The following is a 19,922-nucleotide window of genomic DNA, read 5'->3' as shown; positions in this document are numbered from 1 at the left end:
TGCGACACCGTCTCTTTTTCAACCAAAAGAATTATCACATTTGATGGTGGGGTTTTGTTTCTTTCGTTTTTAAAGGTTGTCTTCACCGCAGCTACTTGTGTACAAAGTCTTCTCTGAAGTCTTGTCTGTCAGATAAAATCAAGAAGTGTCGGTTTGGGCACTGTGGCAAGTGAGACACCTCATCAACAAATGTTATGTAAAAACACATAAGCCTGATAAATAGAGAGAATAAGTCCACCAGACTTAATTTAATGTTCCAAATATAAAAATGTTTATTGGGTTTAGAGGTTACCTTTAAGGTGTAGGCAAGACAGAAAGGATAACACACATGAAACAAAACATTAACATCATTTTTGAATAAATAAATAAATAAATGGTAATTCATCCCACGTGCACAGTTTTTGATTTCAAAGTGAGCTTCTTGCAAAATGATGCTTCAACAATAATGAAAAATTGCATTAAATCTTAAAACAAAGTCTGGTTACAAAATACATCATTATATATACCAGGTTTTACAGGGCCAGGTGCCAGAGTGCATCGGTGGATTTGTATCTTCTTATTGTTCAAAGTGCTGCTTGAATTCAAGAGATGATTGAGCTAATGCTGTACAGGCACCTTGGCTTTAGAACAGTCCTCCAGTTAGTATTCGGTCACTGTATCAGCTTTTAAATCATGTCCTAAAACACATATTATAGACACCTTCTTGTCTGACAAATTAGATGTATTTTTTGACATCATTTTTGGATGGTTTTATATGTAACGGTCTTCTTGTGCTGTTTATTTTATAGGTGTGACTGTCTTTTTGTCCTGTCTTCCTGCACCGGAAAACACTCTGCTTTGCTTCTTGCTTGAAATGTGCTATAAAAATTAAGTCATTATCATCATTACTACTTTTCACACACAACCTCCGTGCAGACAGTCTTTTAATGTTGACTGAACCCCTCAGTCCATTGGAGGTATTTTCTGTTCACATGAATGCCCTGTTATGCATATTTCAATCACCAAAAAGTGAAACTTAAATGTAGTAAACAAAAAAGAAAAGAAAAAATGAATATATTGTATAGAATTTGAGTAACTTCTTAATGTGTTACTTTGCCCTTTACTCTCTTAGCCTAGTTTGACTGTGGTTTTCTAGCTTCTTATTGTGGTTAGTTCAGAGCAGAGGACAGGAAATGTGCATTCTCAACACGATGGCATTACCAAGAAAGTTATCTACTTGCATGCGGACACAAGTTTCACACCAGATAACAACATTCACCGTCCATGTTCAGTGACGTTGTTAATTACATGTCCCAGATGTGAAACTGCTGGTCTGCTCCTGCAGAGAAAATCTGAGTGCTGTCAGAGTTTATGGCCAAGTGCAGGACTCGATGAGAGTGACCTGAAAAGAAACAACAACATGATTAAACTTTGACCTTTAAATACCTTCTTTGTCATATAAAACAGGGGTGTCTCAATATGATGGAGTAATAAAGAAGTTCTAACTCTGACAAAGGATTCATATTGAGAACGGATAAACACCGGACCATGACGCTTGCTGTGGTTGTCTTTTATGGGGTTGGTTTCACTTGCATGACATAATTTGCGTCACATCAAAATACAAAGTTTTAGTAACCCGCAAATTTCAATGTAAGGCCGGACATCCACTCAACAGTAAATCACGAAGAAAACCCAAAAGTCTGTATATAAAGATGGATGACAGGACAACTCCCCAAAAGTGAAGCCAAAACATCTCGATCGCCCCCTGGTGGTTGGCTGCAGTATAGGTCATAAGTCCCACCTCCTCCATGTTAGCGGAGGGGACATGGGACAAACGAAAAAGTCAAAGTCACGTCAAATACATTTTTCCCAAAGATGGTTTGTCATTTTAGTTAGTTCTTATCTTGCTGATGTATGTTCAAGTGTTAATTTTTCTGATAAGTTTAGTTTTAATTTGTTAATTGATGCTATAAAAGGGGGTGAGATTGGCAGCTCTGAGTCTCTCTCGCTGAAGCTGCAGCCGTGCTCTGCTCGTGATTGGTTCAGATGGGTGACCTCGATACAGTGTCTCCGAGCCGAAGTCCCGCCCCTTCCGGTGACCTTATTTCGGAAAAAATATGAACGATAGTCCACAGAGATAAATATCTTTTTGATCCCGTTTCAATTGCGCCATGAATCACATATATGATGTTTGTCAATTTAAAAAATAATTTTGCAAGTCAAGAATGTCGCAGATCAAAAAAATATTTCCTTATATCTCTCCATTGACTACCGTTCATATTTGTTCTGAAATAAGGTCCCATGGGGTCCATCGGAAGGGGTAGGACTTCGGCTCTCTATGATGTCAAAATCTCAAGATGGCAGCTGCCGTATACGGGATATTTTGGCTTCCCTTCTGTACAGTGGGAGGAAGTGGAGACGCGTCATCCATCTTTATATACAGTCCATGGAGATTACAAATTAAAAGAGGTCTCATAGAGCGCCATATTTCTTTGATTGATGTAAAAAAAACGTTAAGTCAACTTCTCTTTAGCAGCCACAACCGTTTACCAGATACGTCACCCACTAACCAGACAAAAGAACCCTCCTTCTCAAACAGTAATCAGCCAAGATGAACACGTCAGACTGAATAATGAAGTGAAACAAAATAGCAACTCATCCTGATTTTCAAGCTAAAAATCACCACCAGATTAACTGCAATTTTTACACTTTTAAATAAATAACAATTACTGAACATCTAGAAAGCCATCAACGTATTTTAAATTCTATTTATAGGATTTTTAAAAGGATGTTTTTCACATGTAAGTCTTTCTTTGCCCCCCGACAATTCACAAAACCTCAGGAAACTGTGACATGTCATAGCGAACGTAGTGACTTTTGATGTGTTTCATCATAGTTTCACATTTACTGAAAACCCAGGACATGAATGAGTCAGCATAAAATGGCATTTAAATATCTCGGCGATAGACGACACAGCTGCAGCTCCAACTGTCACACCGATGCTGCTCTACTAATATTACTCAGCCTGTATGATGATGCAGTACATGTATTCCTACGAGGCTGTTGTGAATGTGTTGTAGTTGTCTAACCTGTGAGCTGGTAGAGGGGGCTGAGGGAGGGAAACTCCCAGGACCAGCAGGTGACTTGGTGATGAGGAAGGCCGTGACCTGTGACCAGATATTTCTTCTTTTCAGCCCATCGTAGAGAACAGATCTGCAATCGGAGTCATTAGGAATAGTCTGTCTGATATTTATACACAATGAAAAAATACCTCTGCTACACTTAAAGCACCTGAGAGTTTGTGTTGGCAGAAGTCACACAAGTCCCCGACTCTGTGTCCCAGACTCTCAGCTCTCCGTCTTTCCATCCGCCTCCTGTGGCGATCGTCTTTCTCTGCCACGGACACCATCCCATTGCCTAAACACACAAAAACAATGAATACAAAAACATGCACACACAACGGCGTCACTTTAGGATTAAGCAACTGTGGCGCACCTGAGACAGTGTGGCCACATTTAAGTGATCAAATTGTGAGTAATGATTTGCCTTATAATCTTGGATCATTATGTGCATTTATGTTTGGACATTTATTTATTTTCCTTGCATTAATGGAGTGATGATACGATTTTAAAGACAGATCCGGTGACACACGAAGGATATGCTGAGAAGTGGCATAAAACAATGACAGAAGCATATCATATTGCTAATGATAACAGCCTGTCATCTAGTGCCAAGGGCAAGTCCTATTATGATAAGAAAGTGAGAGGAGTGGTTCTAAAGCCAGGAGACTGGGTGTTGGTTAGGAATATAGGTGAACGTGGCGGGCCTGGCGAACTGCGTTCCTACTGGGAGAAGAGAATATACTATGTGGTAAAGGAACAGCTTTCAGATAACCCAGTGTATGTCATCCATCCAGAAAGCGACAATAAAGGGAAAACAAGAACACTGCACAGGAATCTGCTCCTGCTGGTCAATGACTTACCAGTGGAGTTTCCACCACAGCCAGCCAAACCAACTTCACAGCCATCACTGTTTCATGTACTACTGTCAGGATATAGCGACCGTTTTATAAAAAATACTTTTTTTAAATCATATTCACTTCAGCTTTATTGGAATGCCCGTTGCGTCTCATACCGGCGGTGCCAAACGCCGACGGCTGTGACAGAGCGTCTGTACTTGATGCCCTGGAAATGAGAACGTGTTGTTCTAATAACAGCTAAACCCTTCAGCACACCAACCAGCAGCGTGCCATTCCAGTTTGCACGAGCTAATATTAGTCATCAAGTCATACAGCAGAACACACCGTTGCTTGCAATATATGATTGTGTCAATCAAGTCTTTCTTCCCCCTTGTGAATGATGCAAGTGTTCTTTTGCAAGTCAAGCAAGTCAAATCAGTAACAAGATACACAACTAGGTCATGTTTTCATCATCTACTGGATGGATTGCGGTGACATTTGGTGTAGACATTCATACTCCCATCAGGATAAATTCTAATAACTTTGGTGGTCTGATGACTTTTCATCTAGCACCACTATCACATCAACATTTCAATGTTTCCAATACTTTATGACCGAATACCTGCAATGTATTTATTTATGTTAGCATGCAAACAATTGGCACCAGTTAAAGGTAGGGTTGCAGATGAACCCACGCGCACAGTCCACTGAGTGAGCTGAAGAGCACAGGAGAAATCAGCTTTTTATACACACTGACACTTGAGAGGTCAGATAATGATTAAATTAATCATTATCTGTAAGCTGGTAAAGAACAGCATCTTCGCAGACAGGAGAGCAATTAAACACATCATATCGTGGACAGTCATGACTTGTCTCTGTATATTAAGTAAGACACTAGCAGTTTGTTATTTGCAGAGGATTAAACGTAGGGTCTCTTCACGTTTCTACTGCAGATATGAAAATTCCCATCACAGTAGTGCTGTTCAAATTATTTTTTTGTTATATTAGTTGAATTTCTCATTAGATCCCGATTGCAATGTATAAATCAAATGCTCTGACAAAAAAAAGAGAAAACGATCTGGTATCTTTGGCTGTCGCAGGACTGTAATATAAATCTGCGAATGTAATAATTGGGCAGACTACCTGTCTACCTGCGTGCACTCTGCTCGTGCACTAATTACACGTCACCGGAGTCTTCCACAAGCTGCTACCTTGACAGCTGTGAGTACTAATAATAGCCATGTCCATTGTTTATTTTCATAATGATAATTGTGGGGGAGCTTTGGAGGGAGGCCTGAAGGGACGGATGTCAGTGTTGCTGACTTGGTGACTTTCTCTCTAGATCTTTTGGAGCTGGTGCTGCTAGCTACTTTCATTGGAAAAGAGTTGACGACACTGGGCTGGGTTTTTCAGTTGGAATTTTTAAATCTAGTGTACTCTTACTAGTTTCTCTGCAATACCGACCCTGCCTTTAAGATGAAACCACAGCAAACATAACCTAAGATAAGATAAAATAAGATATACCTTTATTGTCCCAGTGGGGAAATTTTTCCTGCACTCCGCCCAACTGCAGCTACTGTTCAAACACTAAATTAAAACAATAAGAATGATAAACGATTCCACATAAGACAGGGAAAGTTTCACAAAAAACAAATGTTTCAACACATACACAGTCCACGTACATAATGGCACATACCATCACACACACCATGGCAGGTATTGCACCCAGGTAGTGCACAGCACCGCCTACCGTCTTGTCCATATTTGCACAGACAATAGCCCAATATGATGCAACATAATGCACTGTCCCTATTTCACACATTGCAGCTTCCTAACATATTGCACTGTCCCCTATTTAACATATTGCAGTTTCCTAACATATTGCACTGTCCTAACTTATTGCATTGTCCCTGTATAACACATTACACTATGACTTTTTGTCACCTATTGCACTTCCTTTATATTGCACTTATGTCACCTATTTCGCTGTCTTAACATATTGTCTCCCTGCTGTACATCAGTCATTCTGAGCATGTTAGCATGCTGACATTAGCTTTTGGCTGTAAGCACCACAGAGCACACCACAACGGCTAGTGTGGCTGTAGACTCTTGGTTAAATACTGCACAATACAACAGAGTGCAAAGATGGGTCTTCCCTCCCTATTTCTTTAAAGTCAGACAAGTGGAGTCCAAGATACATTGCCTATAAAAGTATTCATGTTTTATTGTTTTACTTTGAATCAAAGTAGATTTAATGTGGCTTTTTTTTGACAGTGTTGTCACTGTAAATCTAAAAATATCACACACACAGTGTTTTGATTTCCTAGTCCCAATCACGAAGCATATACACTGACCTTAACAGCGCTGGGCTGTTTCATCGTAGCGATTGGCTGACGTGACCATGTGACCCCTGCGATGTCACTATCCCATATACAGAGAAGGCCCTCTGTGGAGCCGCTGGCCAGCCAGTCGTCTCCTGGCGACCACTGGAGGCTGCAGAGCCCCTCCCCCTGGACGGCTGCGCCCACCAGAGGCGTAGGAGCCCGGGGGTCAATGTGATGGATACGTCCCAGAACAGAGCCGCTGTAAGATCATTCCCCTGGATGAATACTGCACACTTCATATTGATACTGTGATGCCCTTTTTTTTTTATAGAGAATGATACTTTAACTTTCATTTAGTGTACTGACAACACATACCTGCTGAGTAACTGCTGTTTCCAGGAAAGTGCTCTGACTGCAGACAAGTGTGACGGCACACACCTTATCTTCTGCTTGTGTTCGACATCCCACAACTAAAAAGAAACCACAAACAGTCATCCTGCTATTACACCTCCCCTCACACGGCCCCCCCACCCCATACCACAGTTTGTATGAATCAGTTTCCATCTTCTTCGTACTCAGTTACTTTAAGCTGCAGAGCGTTTACCTGTATCTCCCCTCGCCTGGTGCCAACGCAGAGAGCTCTGCCGTCTCTGCTCCAGCTCAGACACGAGACGGACGTCTGATGGTACGCTCGTCCTGGTTGTGGACTCGGGTCCAAATGTCCCACCAGAGCACGAGTTTGTGAATCCCAGAGGTAGACAGAGGAGCCCAGTGCTAATGCAATCACACCGGTACAACTGCAATCGAGTAGATTGGCGTCTGAAAGGGACGAAAGGGAGAAGAGAGAAGCGACACTGAGTCATGTATCACAGAATGGGTCTTAACTAGCTGATTGAATTTTTCATTACAGAATAATACTAGTGTGTACTAATACTAGTTGGTTTTTTTTCGTTGTTTTTTTGTTTTTAGAGGATGTTTGTTTTTAAACAGACCTTGTGACTTTGAGGGTTGGACAAACAGATAGTGGGGGCTTCTAGCTTATTCTCTACAGCTTATAGGCAGTAGGTACAGGAGTCCCCCAACACTGTCAGATAATTTTCAACAGAAACTAAAAATATATACATTTTTTTAATATTTTTTTTTTTAATATAAAATACCCAACATTTATAGAGTTTTAACTGTAGAATTTTAAACTTTCACCAACATGCTAAAACCAACAAATTCACAAAATAAATAGAGGACATAACATCAGTGTTTATTTTCAGGTACAATGACCTGCTGTAAAAACTCTCTAGAGCATTAATATGTATTAATTCATGGCTGAAAATAGTCCCCCAACAAATACATAATTTCCTCCTATTTAATTAACATTTGCTAAAAACTACAGTGCCCAGCTATTTGAGGGAATTACCGAGGAATTACCGTCTTTTCATGGGATTTGTTGACCTAAAAAAAAAAAAAAGCTGACCGAGAAACAGAAAAGAGACAGAAAAAGACCACAGGCTGAGGTTTGTATGTTCTCTTACAGTAGTCGTTCAACAGTGACGGTGCTGCCAACTTCATCACTGACTCTCCCTGCTGACTCACGGACGTTTTGTCCAGAACAGCAAATGGCTGCAAAGCATGTCTTCTCTCATCAGAACCTGCAATGGAAACATACTAATATAAAAACACAGTCACAAACATATGCACAAAGTTTTACATCCAAAGCAATACATCTTTGCATTATTACTGTTGATGATGTCGATTGTATTAACTTTCACTCTGACACTAAAATGAAATCACTAATTTTTTCTCAAAAAATAAAACAAACTCTCTATAAAACCACCAAACACGCTCCTTTACAAGATGGACTAGAGATAATGTAATAATACAGGAACAGGAACTGCAGTCTGCTGCAGATAGATAAGCCACGAATTACTGCATAAGTTCCTGGTATGACAGCATGCAGTATCGTTCTACATATTACACGGTAGTGCTGTAACAATGTAGTGAAAGATAAAAGCGTGCATTCCGTACCAGCCTGTTGAGCTGCAGCTCTCCACACCCATCCCTGCAACAAAAGACATTATTTTTAGATTTAATCTTTTACTGGATGTTTATATTATGTATTTTGTGGCATAATGACACTACCTTCCTTCAGTAATAATTTTTTTTATTTTTTTTATTTATTCATTTTTATGCCTCCATGCCTGCAACAGCCAAAGGCATTATGTTTTCGGGTAGTTCGTCCCGTTCTTGTGAACGCGACATCTCAGGAACGCTTTGAGGGAATTTCTTCACAAACGTCCACTTGGACTAAAGGATGAACTGATTAGATTTTGGTAGGCAAAGGTCACTGTGACCTCACGTCCGTCCCAATCTCGTGATATCTCAGGAACACCTTGAGGGAATTTCTTCAAATTTTGCACAAACGTCCACTTGGACTAAAGGATGAACTGATTAGATTTTGGTGGTCAAAAGTCACTGTTACCTCACAATACATGTTGGTTTGGTCATACCTCAAGAATTCATATAATAATAATAACAAGAAATTGGATTTATATAGCGCCTTTCAGAAACCCAAGGACACTTTACAAAGGGGGCACACAAAAATCATACTAATAAATAACACAGAGGAGAAACTATAGCTAAGTAATTAAAAAGAGTGATGTGTAGGAAGAGTCAGCTGATATCATAGGCCTTGATGAACAGGCGGTGTTTGAGGTGTTCTTTGAAAATGTCCAGGGATGAAGCATTTCTTATTTCAGGAGGGAGAGCATTCCAGAGGGCTAATTATGAAAATTTCACATAAATGTTTAATAGGATAAAATGATGAAGTGATGACATTTTGCACAGACATGGATGTAAACTGCGACTAGTTGGCGAAACATACAACCACGAGGCGTTACTTCTAGTTTTACCTTAAGTGACCTCACAGCTTTTCTTATTTCACTTCAAGTAATCTTGCATAAGGAAACCACAGATACAAATCAAACTAAATGTTTTGCTCTGCCGTTTTTTAACTAAATCTTCCAAAGAAACCAGATCCTTTGTTGTGTTTTCTGTCTTGTCACTCACTTTTCAATGTTATCATTGTTATGATCATGTCAGAAAGAAAGACTGGCTGCAGAAAGGGAGTCTAGAACCTGCTGGAACATATTTTGTTTTGTTTTCTTGTGAGTGGCACAGGTTCAAGTTTCTTAAACAAACCTGTTCTGGGGCATTGTTCCGAGGCCCTCCCCTGGCAGCGAGGGTGTGTGATGTGCTTGGTGGCGTGATGACGCCACAGCAGGACACACCTGCAGCCAATGCTGCCTCTATAAGATATAAGATATAAGAGATAGAGATGATATCACAGAACACATTACATCATCAATCCGTTATGTTCCTTTACATGTGACATAGTGAAACAGCATTTAACGTGATAAGTCTCATGAAATAAACAAAACAAAAATAAATCTTACATTTTGACTGGATATTGGATTTGGGGGCCAATGTTGATACCATAATGGGAGATTAAACTAATTCTGGCAGTGATTTATCAGCCAAGGCAAGGTATATTACAGTATGTTACTCTGCAACACCGCCTGCTCAGCTTTTATATGCAACACCGACCAATTATAGCATTGAAGCATGCTGCAGGACACACAATGTATTGACACATAAATTACACAAGCATTAATGCATTTTTTTCAAGCAGAAAAATGTAATATAATGCAGTAAAATATATCCCATGTAATAAGCCATCATTCGACCTCTTACATATAGGTGGAACTTCAGTTAAGTATGCCACCTAAATTAATAATGTAGTTGAATTACAGATGCCTAAATACTTCTGAGAGAAAGTATAATGTGATGGTGGAAAAACTATGAAACAAGTGGCAGACAATTTGTGTCTTTGTACAGTCAAACTGTGGCAAATTAATTGATTAAAATCTGTTTTTAAAGTGGTGCTTGCATGCAATACTGCCCTGATTTGAAAGTATTTTCTTCCCTGTGCTTCTCAAAAAGAGGAAAGCCATTTTAAAGTGACCTCAGAGCAGAGTTTGGGTATTCCCTCATAATGAGGTTTAGATGTTTTGCGTGGGAGATCAGTATCACAGACAGCCAGGTCTTCTACATCCTTAATTATTGTGGTGTGTGTGGGTGGTTTTAATAATACCTGGAGGGTTTCCCCGTAGGACTCCCTGTGCTGATTCATGTTGTCTGGGTGGAGAATCCAGATCCAGTCTCTGACAGACTGTGTCTAGCTCAAAGCTGTGCTCATCCTGCCGCCCAGTGGCCAGCGGTGTACTCGCAGCTGGAGCTTCACTGCTCCCTCTCTGGGTGATCCACCTCCTGAACCGCCAGTATGAGACACGATGGGCGTCATTTTGTCCCTGAGAAGACAAAAACACAATGAATTATTTAAAGAAAAATCACAGTCAATGATCTCAAAATACTGAAAACTGACACAAACCTCATACCTCTACAAACTTCAAACCACAGAATTTCAACTATGTCAAGCAGGCAACGTTAAGACCAAAACTTCTGGTTAAAACTTTCAAAGCAAAGACATTGAAGCATTAAATGCTTTTATATTAAGCCAACATGTTAATATCCATAGATATAAAACAGCTTATACATACAGCTATATTTCACAAATTTTTTATCTGTTCAAAATGTATCTTAAAGAAAGATTTGTCAAGTATTTAATATTCTTATCAACATGGGAGTGGACAAATATGCTGCTTTTTGTAAATGTATGTATATATTTATTATTGGAAATCAATTGACAACACAAAACAAAGACAAATATTGTCCAGAAACCCTCACAGGTACTGCATTTAGCATAAAAAATATATGCTGAAATCATAACATGCATAAAGTGGGCATGTCTGTGAAGGGAAGACTCGTGGGTACCCATAGAACCCATTTTCATTCACATATCTTGAGGTCAGAGGTCAAGGGACCCCTTTGAAAATGGCCATGGCAGTTTTTCCTCGCCAAAATTTAGTGCAAGTTTGGAGCGTTATTTAGCCTCCTTCCTGACAAGCTAGTATGACATGATTGGTAGATACCAATGGATTCATTGGGTTTTTATAGTTTCATATGATGCATATATATTCACTTGCTTTAAAACTGAGCCCGCTACAACCTAAAAATTGTGTTAATGCGTTAAAGGTATTCGTGGTGTTAAAATGAATTTAGCCCTGAGCCCTAAAAAGAAGTAAACTAAAATAGAAAAAGTAATATTGCACAATAAATTGAAAGTAATATTGTAGGCCTACATGACATTTTGTCATTGTGTTATTTATGGATGGATTTATAGTGAAAATAAATGATTATATGCAATTTCTTTAAAGTTTTTAAGTGAAATTATTGTCATACTCTCACGGGGTCTTTTTTTTATGTTGGTTTTGTTTCATTTGTGTTTTCCTTTGATGTTTGGCACAGCTCTTTGTTTATGTTTTAATGTTTTCTGCTGTTACTATGTAAACTGCTATTTTGAAATAAAAATAAAAAATAAAAAAACTCGCCGAAATGAGCCAATCGCATGCGCATGCGTTAAACCCCAAACCCCAAGACCCGTGTCCTAGCCTCCTTTCTATAGGCCTTGTATTGTGGTAGTGTTCACTAACTTCCCAGGTCCGCCCCCAAGACTTGATGAAGGTCTGGAGCCCCCTCTCCTCCTCTCCTCCTCCCTCTCCTCCTCGGTTCCTGCTCCGGTTCCTTCTTGCCCCTCCAACATGGAGGCCTTAGGGGGCTACCCTACCAAGTCCTCCAGCCCTAAAGCGAAGAAGTTGACGGTGCTGTTGAGCATGACGGTGGGTGTCGGCTGTCTGTTCCTCCTGCAGACTCAACTGAAGCCCAGAAAACCAACCGACTTCTACTCGTTCGAGGTGAAAGACGCGAAGGGGAGGTCGGTTCCTCTGGAGAAATACCGAGGAAAAGTACGTCCACATCATCACCACCACTTCACTTTGAGAAGAAATCTACGCAAACGTTATCCAAGTCATGCAGTGTTAGTTAAAGGTGTGTTTCATTGCTTTACGATGTGTTTATTATACTTATTTCCCCTCTTGTTTTTCCTTCATGTGCAGGCGTCTTTGGTTGTAAACGTGGCGAGTCACAGCGAGCAGACGGAGGAGAACTACATGTCTCTGCAGGATCTCCACAGGGAGCTGGGCACGTCTCACTTCAACGTCCTGGCTTTCCCCTGTGGACAGTACGGGGACACTGAGACCTGGGCCAGCAGGGACATCGAGGGTTTCGCCAAGTCCACCTATGGTGTCACTTTCCCCTTCTTCAGCAGGATCAAAATAATGGGCTCTGAGGCGGACCCTGCCTTCAAGTTCCTCACAGGTTGGCATCTAAAGCACATCTGTCTGTCTGCTGGGGGGGATTAATGCACATCTGGCCTGCTGCAGCATAGGGGTCCATGTTTGGCCAGATAATTTGTCATTATTTAAATGTACTTCAGAGGAAATAACAACAAACTTTACCACTATTGGTTTGCAAGGGCCCCAGATTGGCCAGATTATTTTTGAATGAATGAAATACTTTATTTCGAACATAAAAATAAATAACAACAGATACAAAATAACAAAGAAAACAAGAGTAATAGTGTCCGAAAAGGAGTAGGTAGAAGTAAAACTTATATTTCCCTACCCCTTTCTCACTTCTCCTCTAATAACTCATATTTCATAGAATGATAATATAATATAATATATAAACTATCCCAGGTTTATTTACATCCCAAATTTAATATATGAACAACATCCCCAAGTTTATTTACAACCCACATATCCATCCGGAGTTAAAAAGTAGATATTAACCAACCCTTAATGCAACCCTTAACACAACTCTTCCTCAACCATATACCTCCCAAACATAATGCATGGTGATAACACCAGCCTTCCAGAAATAACTGTCGTGTCCCATACAACACACATAATTATGCTTCCTCAGAGGAAAAAACAAACTTTATTCATGTGTTTGAGAATGGTAAAAAAATTATTTTTGGACATGCATCTGGAAGAACATCTGGAGAACTAGTCTGTGAACTCCTGAAGTTATTGAAATGTAAAATCTGGTAGGCTACTTATATACAAACTAACCTAATTTTTAAGTGACATCTCAATTTAGCGCCTTACAGCTCTGCTAAAATAACATAAATTTTATGATAATGAAGCAGCTGCTGATTGAACATCCCAGAAATGATTTTCTGTCATTTGTTTTGAGCTGTAGTAATATCCAGTGTGTGAATGTAATGAGTTATATCGCTGTTATGACGATACAAACTATCATTTGTCATACTGTTTATATTGTGGTAGCTGTCATTTTTTTTTTTTTTTTGCATGAATGCAATGAGGTAGCATTAATTCAGTGATGGAATGTAACTAAGTACATTTACTCAAGTACTGTACTTAAGTACAGTTTTGAAATACTTGTGCTTGAATATTTCCATTTTATTCTATTTTCTGCTTCACTACATCTCAAATGTAAATATACTTTTTACTTCACTACATTTACTTGACACTTATAGTTACTAGTTACTTTTTAAATGATCATATTATATGATACGATGCAGCACTATACCACTAATCTACCCAGTAGTAAACAAAGTATATCAAAAATTGGCTTCACATTGACGAACTACAGCATTAAAGAGCTCTTGTGTGTATTTGTTAATGATAAAAATAGAACAAAATAATATTCTATGATAATATAACACTGAAAGGAGCCATTCTGCATAATGAGTACTTTTACTTTTCATACTTAAATTACATTTGCTGATAACACTTTTCTTAGATTTTTAGGCTATGGTATTTCTACTTTTACTTCAAATCAGAGTATTTCTTCCACCACTGCTTTAGTTGTCCCTGTATTAAATTTGTTGGAACATCTAGATATTTCATCCCAACAGTTTAGCAAATGCTTACCAGGGAAATGCACTATAGCTTGATATATATTGATATCACCCACTCCTATTAGAGAATAGCAAAAAGGGCAATTATTTATATGGCAGAGTTTCAAGTCATGACTTAAACATAGACATTACCTGCTATGAGGTTCAGGTTTGATTTTATTTAATATTTTACAACACCTAAAAAGCAACTCAGTCAGTTAGTCATAAGCAAGGAGCAATAATCTGTATTTACAAGTTGATTTACGACAAGCTCTGGACGTGGGAACATGCAGAGTAACATCAGAGTTCATGGCTGAATTTAGGTTGTATGATTTACCATTAATGAATGCTTGATGTTAATGTGTTTCAGACTCTGTGCAGAAAGTTCCCAAGTGGAACTTCTGGAAGTTTCTGGTGAACCCAGAGGGGAAAGTGGTCCGGTTCTGGCGAACGGACGAGCCGATGGAGAGCATTCGACAAGAGGCCACGGCGATGGTGCGAGAGATCATCCTGAAGAAGCGGGTGGAACTATGATGGCGACAAATGCTGGACACACCTGTGTGTGTGTTGTGTTGTGTCGGTGTTTCCTGCGCTTTGACAGCGAGGAAATGACTGAACTGCTACAGTGAGTGTGGGTGGCTGAGGTCTCGCTCCAGAAACATGCAGTATGAAAAGATCCACTTCAAGTCATTCGAGGCTGGTCGGAGTGTGTGTGTGTCTGTGTGTGTCTGTGTGTGTGTGTGTGGGACCATCCTGTGGTTAATAATGACAATCAGAATGAACATTCCTTATAATGACCACTGCTGCCATTAGCTGAAGGATTGTTTAGCCATTGAAGTGTGTTCAGTTTGGCTTCGTCTGTTCTTTGTACCATCTCTCTCTAATGTTTACATTAAAATCAATTTCTTATGGTGAAGCATAACGTTTTAGCCCATTTTGACTGATTTGAGCCCAACTTGTGAAACATCCATCCAGCATTAAAATAATGTCATAATTATTTGATTTAGCTCAAGAGCTCAGGATCTAACGATTATTTTCATTGTTGATTAATCTGTGGATTATTTTCTTGATTAATCGATTAGTTGTTTGTAGAGTTGTTCCGATACCAATTGGAAATGCGTCCAATACTGCCCAAAATTCAGTATTAGGTATAGGCGAGTATGCCAGTCTATGTAGCGATCCGATACCATAATTTATTAACCCAAAAAAAAATGAAATCGGCTATCGGAATATCTCTAGTTGTTTGGTCTCTAAAATGTTAGAAAATTGTGAAAAATGTTGACCAGTGTTTCCCAAAGCCCAAGATGACGTCCTCCGATGTCTTTTTTTGACAAAGATATTCAGTGTACTGTCATAGAGGAGTAAATAAAACCAGAAAATATTCACATTTAAGAAGCTTTTCAAAAACATACTCAAACTGATAATTAATATAGTTGTTTATTTTAACAGTTGACAACTAATCGATTAATCGTTGCAGCTCTATTCTCTTTTAAAAGCAAGAAAAATGCTGATAAATGAATCCACATTTTTAACTGTTGATGCCAGCTTGCAAGTAATGCAACACAAATGCATATTGGTGCTGATATTCTGTACTTGATTTTGTTATTTGACACCATATATAACTGTAATTTCAGTGTGTTTGGCAGGTCGCATCTGAACAGTGGTGTAGTGGTCGTTGATGAGGTGGGTGTACTACTAGGTAGATGGGTAATAGGTTACCGAGGAGGAAGGGTACTATCCTATATATTCCATTGGCTTTTTTGGCTGATATGGGTATACTGTAAACCGCCAGGAAAAAGAGGAGGGTATACTCTGTATACCTACGTAAAATCCTCCACTACACCACTGCCTCTGAATATTAAAAAAAACTGATGAATGCTTATTTCTTCAAATGTACAACTGGAGCTCTGAAACCCAACCTGCTGTTTTGAATTGATAGAAGTGCATGTTGATTGCAGACGTCTCCCGGCCTGCTGGTGTGGATTTAAGTGGACAGTTGGAGGGCAGCAGCAGGTAAGCTGGCACACACACAATCAACCAGCTAACAAGACACTGCCTACCAGCCATCCACGATAAGAGAGTTCAATTTGGCCATATTATCTTTCTAAGTTCTTCTTTGTTACACCAGAAACATTGAAAATAAGACCAGCTGCCCAAATTGGACAACCTAACTCTCCTGTGCAAAAGTTTCTAAACATCAAGTACTGTAGGAGTCTTCTATCTCTAAGTGCATGAGTCTAATAAACCTGTAGTCAAATGTAGCTGTTAAGGTAGCAGAGCAGAGTGAGCTGGCAAAAGAAACGTCAGCTAACATTACACTGCCTCCCAACCAGCCACAACTCATCCTCCCATACTGTACATGCAAATGAACGGATTTGACTATGTTGAACTGATGTAGAGCTGAAGGTTTCTCATTTCGCTGAATGCAGAATTTAATATATTTTTGAATACATTCCCCTCTGAAATGTATCCGGCTGTTGACTTTATATTTGTGAATGAAGTGTGATAAAGTGGCAGCATTAGCAGACTGTTAGAGGTCAGTGGGTAGCAGCAATGAGGAGTGCAGCTGACAGCTGTCCATCAGATATGGTTTAACACAGCCAGCAGCAGTACACTGCCACACTGTCACCACCACCACCAGCTCAGAGGATGCAGCCACAACTATTAACCTTATTTTTCCCTTTATTTCCCATTTACCTTGAAGGGACAGAGTCTTCTCTTTCCCACAAAATCCCTCGGCATCCTCCTCATATCGTCCTGGTTATGAAAACAAAAAAGACTTTTAGTCAAAGTGATGCTCATTATCATGAAAAACAACTTTCTCATAGGATAAACTCAGACTATTTTGAAATAATTATTCAGAAAGTTGGGGATTATTTTATTAATGTCATAATGAGTAGCAGTAAATGGGTGTTATTTAATCAACATTAAACAGTAAAATAAGCTGAATTTTAATAAGTGCTTTTCAAGTGACTTTTACTGGCAATAATCTGTCTTTATTACTTAATTTTATTCACTATTGCATAGTATTTTTTACTTAGACTACTCTTGCACCTAATTACAAAATTCCTATAATAAATGTCAGTTTTTTCTGTTTGTTTTTTTTACTTGCTTTACTTTACTAACATTTGAGAACTATTTACATAATATTTCATATACCTTTGTATGCATTTGTTTTATTATGGGTTTTTTTTTATTCAATTAAACTGTTTTTAAAATAAGGCTATTATGAAACATGAAACAACAGATCCTTTTAAACAACAGCACCTTTATTATTTTTGGGATTAAGCAACAGCTTACAATGGTTCCAACATATACAGTCATAAACAGACAACACTGCATCTAAAACATACTTGTAACTAAAGACAAGTTTTTTTTTATATTATTTTTTTTTTATATTATTTTATAAATTACTCACCCAGTCTTTTGATTCTTCAGCTGTAAATTTCATTTCCAGTCTCCATTACTTGAGTCTGTCCTGCAGGAGCCGGTGGTTGCCAGTAGCATAAGGTCATAATGGAAAAACAAATGTGGAGTGAAATTTACTTCTATTTAAGCTAGGTAGAAATTTTGACACAGAAATTCTGAGTAGATTTTACAGATGATATTTCACTACTTGGAGTTAAGAAGTGCTTTTCAAGTAACTTTTACTGGCAATTATCTGTCTTTATTACTACATTTTACTCACTATTGCATAGTATTTTTTACTTAGACTACCCTTGCACTTAATTACAAAATTCCTCTAAAAAATGTCTGTTTTTTTGAACTTGCTTTTCTTAACTAACATTTGAGAAATATTTATATAATATTTCATATACCTTTGTATGCATTTGTTTTATTATGGGCTTCTTTTTATTCAATTAAAGTGTTTTAAAATAAGGCTATTATGAAACATGAAACAACAGCACCTTTATTATTTGCAACAGTTTACAATGGTTCCAACATATGCAGTCATTAACAGACAACACTGCATCTAAAACATACTTGTTAGAACTATAGGCTATTTTTTTTCTTATATTATTATTTTTTTTATATTATTTTATAAACTTTTTACTCACCCAGTCTTTTGATTCTTCAGCTGTAAGTTTCATCTCCAGTCTCCATCACTTGAGTCAAACAGCATCTCTGTCTGTCCTGGAGGAGCTGGCGGTGCCTGGTGCAGCTGCTGTACCTGCTGTCTGCTCTCCTGGTCGGTCTCTGCTTCTATATATCCAGCATATGTCCCTCCTGGCGGACAGAGGAGCGGGAAGCATCGTCCTCTGCTCTTCTATTGGCTGTTAGGTTTGTTTTTAATGAAGTATTCCTCTTGTTAATGGATTCCCTCCGCGTCCTGGTTTCTACTGGAAACAAATAGACACAGTAAAAACAACAAAAAAGAGCAGCTACGCGGTAACATTTAAAAGGTGGAGGCGGCAACATGTTATCAGTTAATGACTCAGACAAGGACACACTTTATTTCTTTATGGAGGTGACAGTCTACAACTCTTTATCATAGAACTGCCAGACTCTGACTGTTAGCTGGCCTCTGTCGTTTGTCTGAAGTAAATATTATTCTAAAGCTTAATGATGATGATTAATTAGTATTAGGGCTAGTAATAGGAGTAGCATCTTTCAAACATTGGCCATTTAAAGCAAGGAATAAGGAATACGAATTAATATCTATTCTAAAAATAGTTCCTTCAATAATAGGCAGAAAAAATACATAATAATGATAGACAAAACATACATAATTATAATAAATTGTTTAGGCTAATATGATCATAGTAACAGTGCACATTATTCATTTTGTTTTCCAGATTATAACCTGTAATGTTGGATAAACACAACAAAATATAGCAGTTACAAGTTCTACAGTTTATGCAAAAAAAAAATTTCATTTTATTTTATTGTTAAGTAAAATATTTGAATTAACAACTAAACTGAAATAACAAATACATTAAATGTATTTAATTTATTTATCAAATTTAATATTAGTTAATTGATATTTTTTATTAAAATGTAATAAATTAAATACAAAGATTCTGTAGTTTATACAAAAAAAATATTGTATTTTATTTTTAAAGTAAAATATTTTAATTAACAAATAAACTGAAATAATAAATATATTTAATTTATTCAATTGATTTATCAAATATAATATTAATTAATATTAATATTTTATGAAAATGGAATAAATTAAATACAATAAAAGATTCTGGAGTGGATTTGATAAGTAAAATATTTTTAGTTAGCAACTAAACTGAAATAATAAATACTTTTTATTTATCAAATTTATTTTTAAATATAATAACAAATTAATATTCATGTTTTTTATCAAAATGTAATAAATAAAATAAAATGAAAGATTCTGGAGTTTATGCAAAAAATGCATTTTTTTATTTGATAAGTAAAATATTTGTAATTAACAACTAAACTGAAATAATAAATACTTTCCATTTATCTAATTTATTTTTTATATATAATAATAACAAATTAATATTCATATTTTTTATTAAAATTAAATAAATAAAATAAAATGAAAGATTCTGGAGTTTATGCAAAAAATGCATTTTATTTTATTTGATAAATAAAATATTTTAATAAACAACTTGAAATATTTGTTTACAATTTTCACAATAAAAATCAACAAACACAACAAGACCAACAAAATAAAACTCAGTTAATCCTGTAACTGCTTGTAGCTGCTGCTGCCTCGTTTTGCGGGAAGAGGCCTGGTGTCCGCGGGCCTCTGTGTTAATGACGAGCTGCTCTGCGCGCTAAGTGGGCTGAACGGCGCGAGCAGCGCACG

The 19,922-nt window shown here is 37.7% G+C and overlaps 2 protein-coding genes across 4 annotated transcripts; one reads left to right on the top strand and one right to left on the bottom strand.

Moving 5' to 3' along the window:
- Nucleotides 1-226: 226 nt before the first annotated feature.
- On the bottom strand, nt 227-18,726 carry LOC141769790 (cell division cycle protein 20 homolog B-like). Of its 3 annotated transcripts, XM_074639210.1 has the most exons (13): nt 18,193-18,726; nt 17,553-17,612; nt 16,832-16,891; nt 10,406-10,622; nt 9,454-9,560; nt 8,281-8,314; nt 7,788-7,904; nt 6,866-7,080; nt 6,637-6,731; nt 6,292-6,520; nt 3,271-3,396; nt 3,069-3,192; nt 227-1,381 (listed from the first exon to the last, which is right to left on the bottom strand). In XM_074639210.1, exons 2-13 carry the CDS (start codon nt 17,583-17,585, stop codon nt 1,284-1,286), a joined length of 1,455 nt encoding a protein of 484 aa, XP_074495311.1. In that variant the 5' UTR covers nt 17,586-17,612; nt 18,193-18,726; the 3' UTR covers nt 227-1,283. The 3 variants fall into 3 exon arrangements, with proteins under 3 accessions (XP_074495311.1, XP_074495312.1, XP_074495313.1); XM_074639211.1 differs by lacking the exon at nt 17,553-17,612 and having other exon boundaries at nt 228-1,381; nt 18,193-18,725; XM_074639212.1 differs by lacking the exons at nt 6,292-6,520; nt 6,637-6,731 and having other exon boundaries at nt 229-1,381; nt 18,193-18,719.
- On the top strand, nt 11,805-15,136 carry gpx8 (glutathione peroxidase 8 (putative)). Its single transcript, XM_074639213.1, has 3 exons — nt 11,805-12,176; nt 12,327-12,588; nt 14,505-15,136. Exons 1-3 carry the CDS (start codon nt 11,973-11,975, stop codon nt 14,666-14,668), a joined length of 630 nt encoding a protein of 209 aa, XP_074495314.1. The 5' UTR covers nt 11,805-11,972; the 3' UTR covers nt 14,669-15,136.
- Nucleotides 18,727-19,922: the final 1,196 nt, after the last annotated feature.

The sequence above is a fragment of the Sebastes fasciatus genome, chromosome 6 (genome assembly GCF_043250625.1).
Source record: "Sebastes fasciatus isolate fSebFas1 chromosome 6, fSebFas1.pri, whole genome shotgun sequence".
Classification (NCBI taxonomy): Eukaryota; Metazoa; Chordata; class Actinopteri; order Perciformes; family Sebastidae; genus Sebastes; species Sebastes fasciatus.
The sequence above is the reverse complement of the archived record's forward strand: the minus strand, read 5'-3'. Positions and strand labels throughout refer to the sequence as shown.

Bases quoted from the DNA above. Each gene is read 5' to 3' on its own strand.
- gpx8 (XM_074639213.1), top strand. From the start codon at position 11,973: ATGGAGGCCTTAGGGGGCTACCCTACCAAGTCCTCCAGCCCTAAAGCG. The intron at 12,177-12,326 runs GTACGTCCACAT...CTTCATGTGCAG, and splicing joins TGGAGAAATACCGAGGAAAA to GCGTCTTTGGTTGTAAACGT. The intron at 12,589-14,504 runs GTTGGCATCTAA...AATGTGTTTCAG, and splicing joins TGCCTTCAAGTTCCTCACAG to ACTCTGTGCAGAAAGTTCCC.
- LOC141769790 (XM_074639210.1), bottom strand. From the start codon at position 17,585: ATGAAATTTACAGCTGAAGAATCAAAAGACTGG. The intron at 10,623-16,831 runs GTAAATGGGAAA...TTGTCTTCTCAG, and splicing joins GAAGACTCTGTCCCTTCAAG to GGACAAAATGACGCCCATCG. The intron at 6,521-6,636 runs GTATGTGTTGTC...ATGATCTTACAG, and splicing joins AAACAGCAGTTACTCAGCAG to CGGCTCTGTTCTGGGACGTA.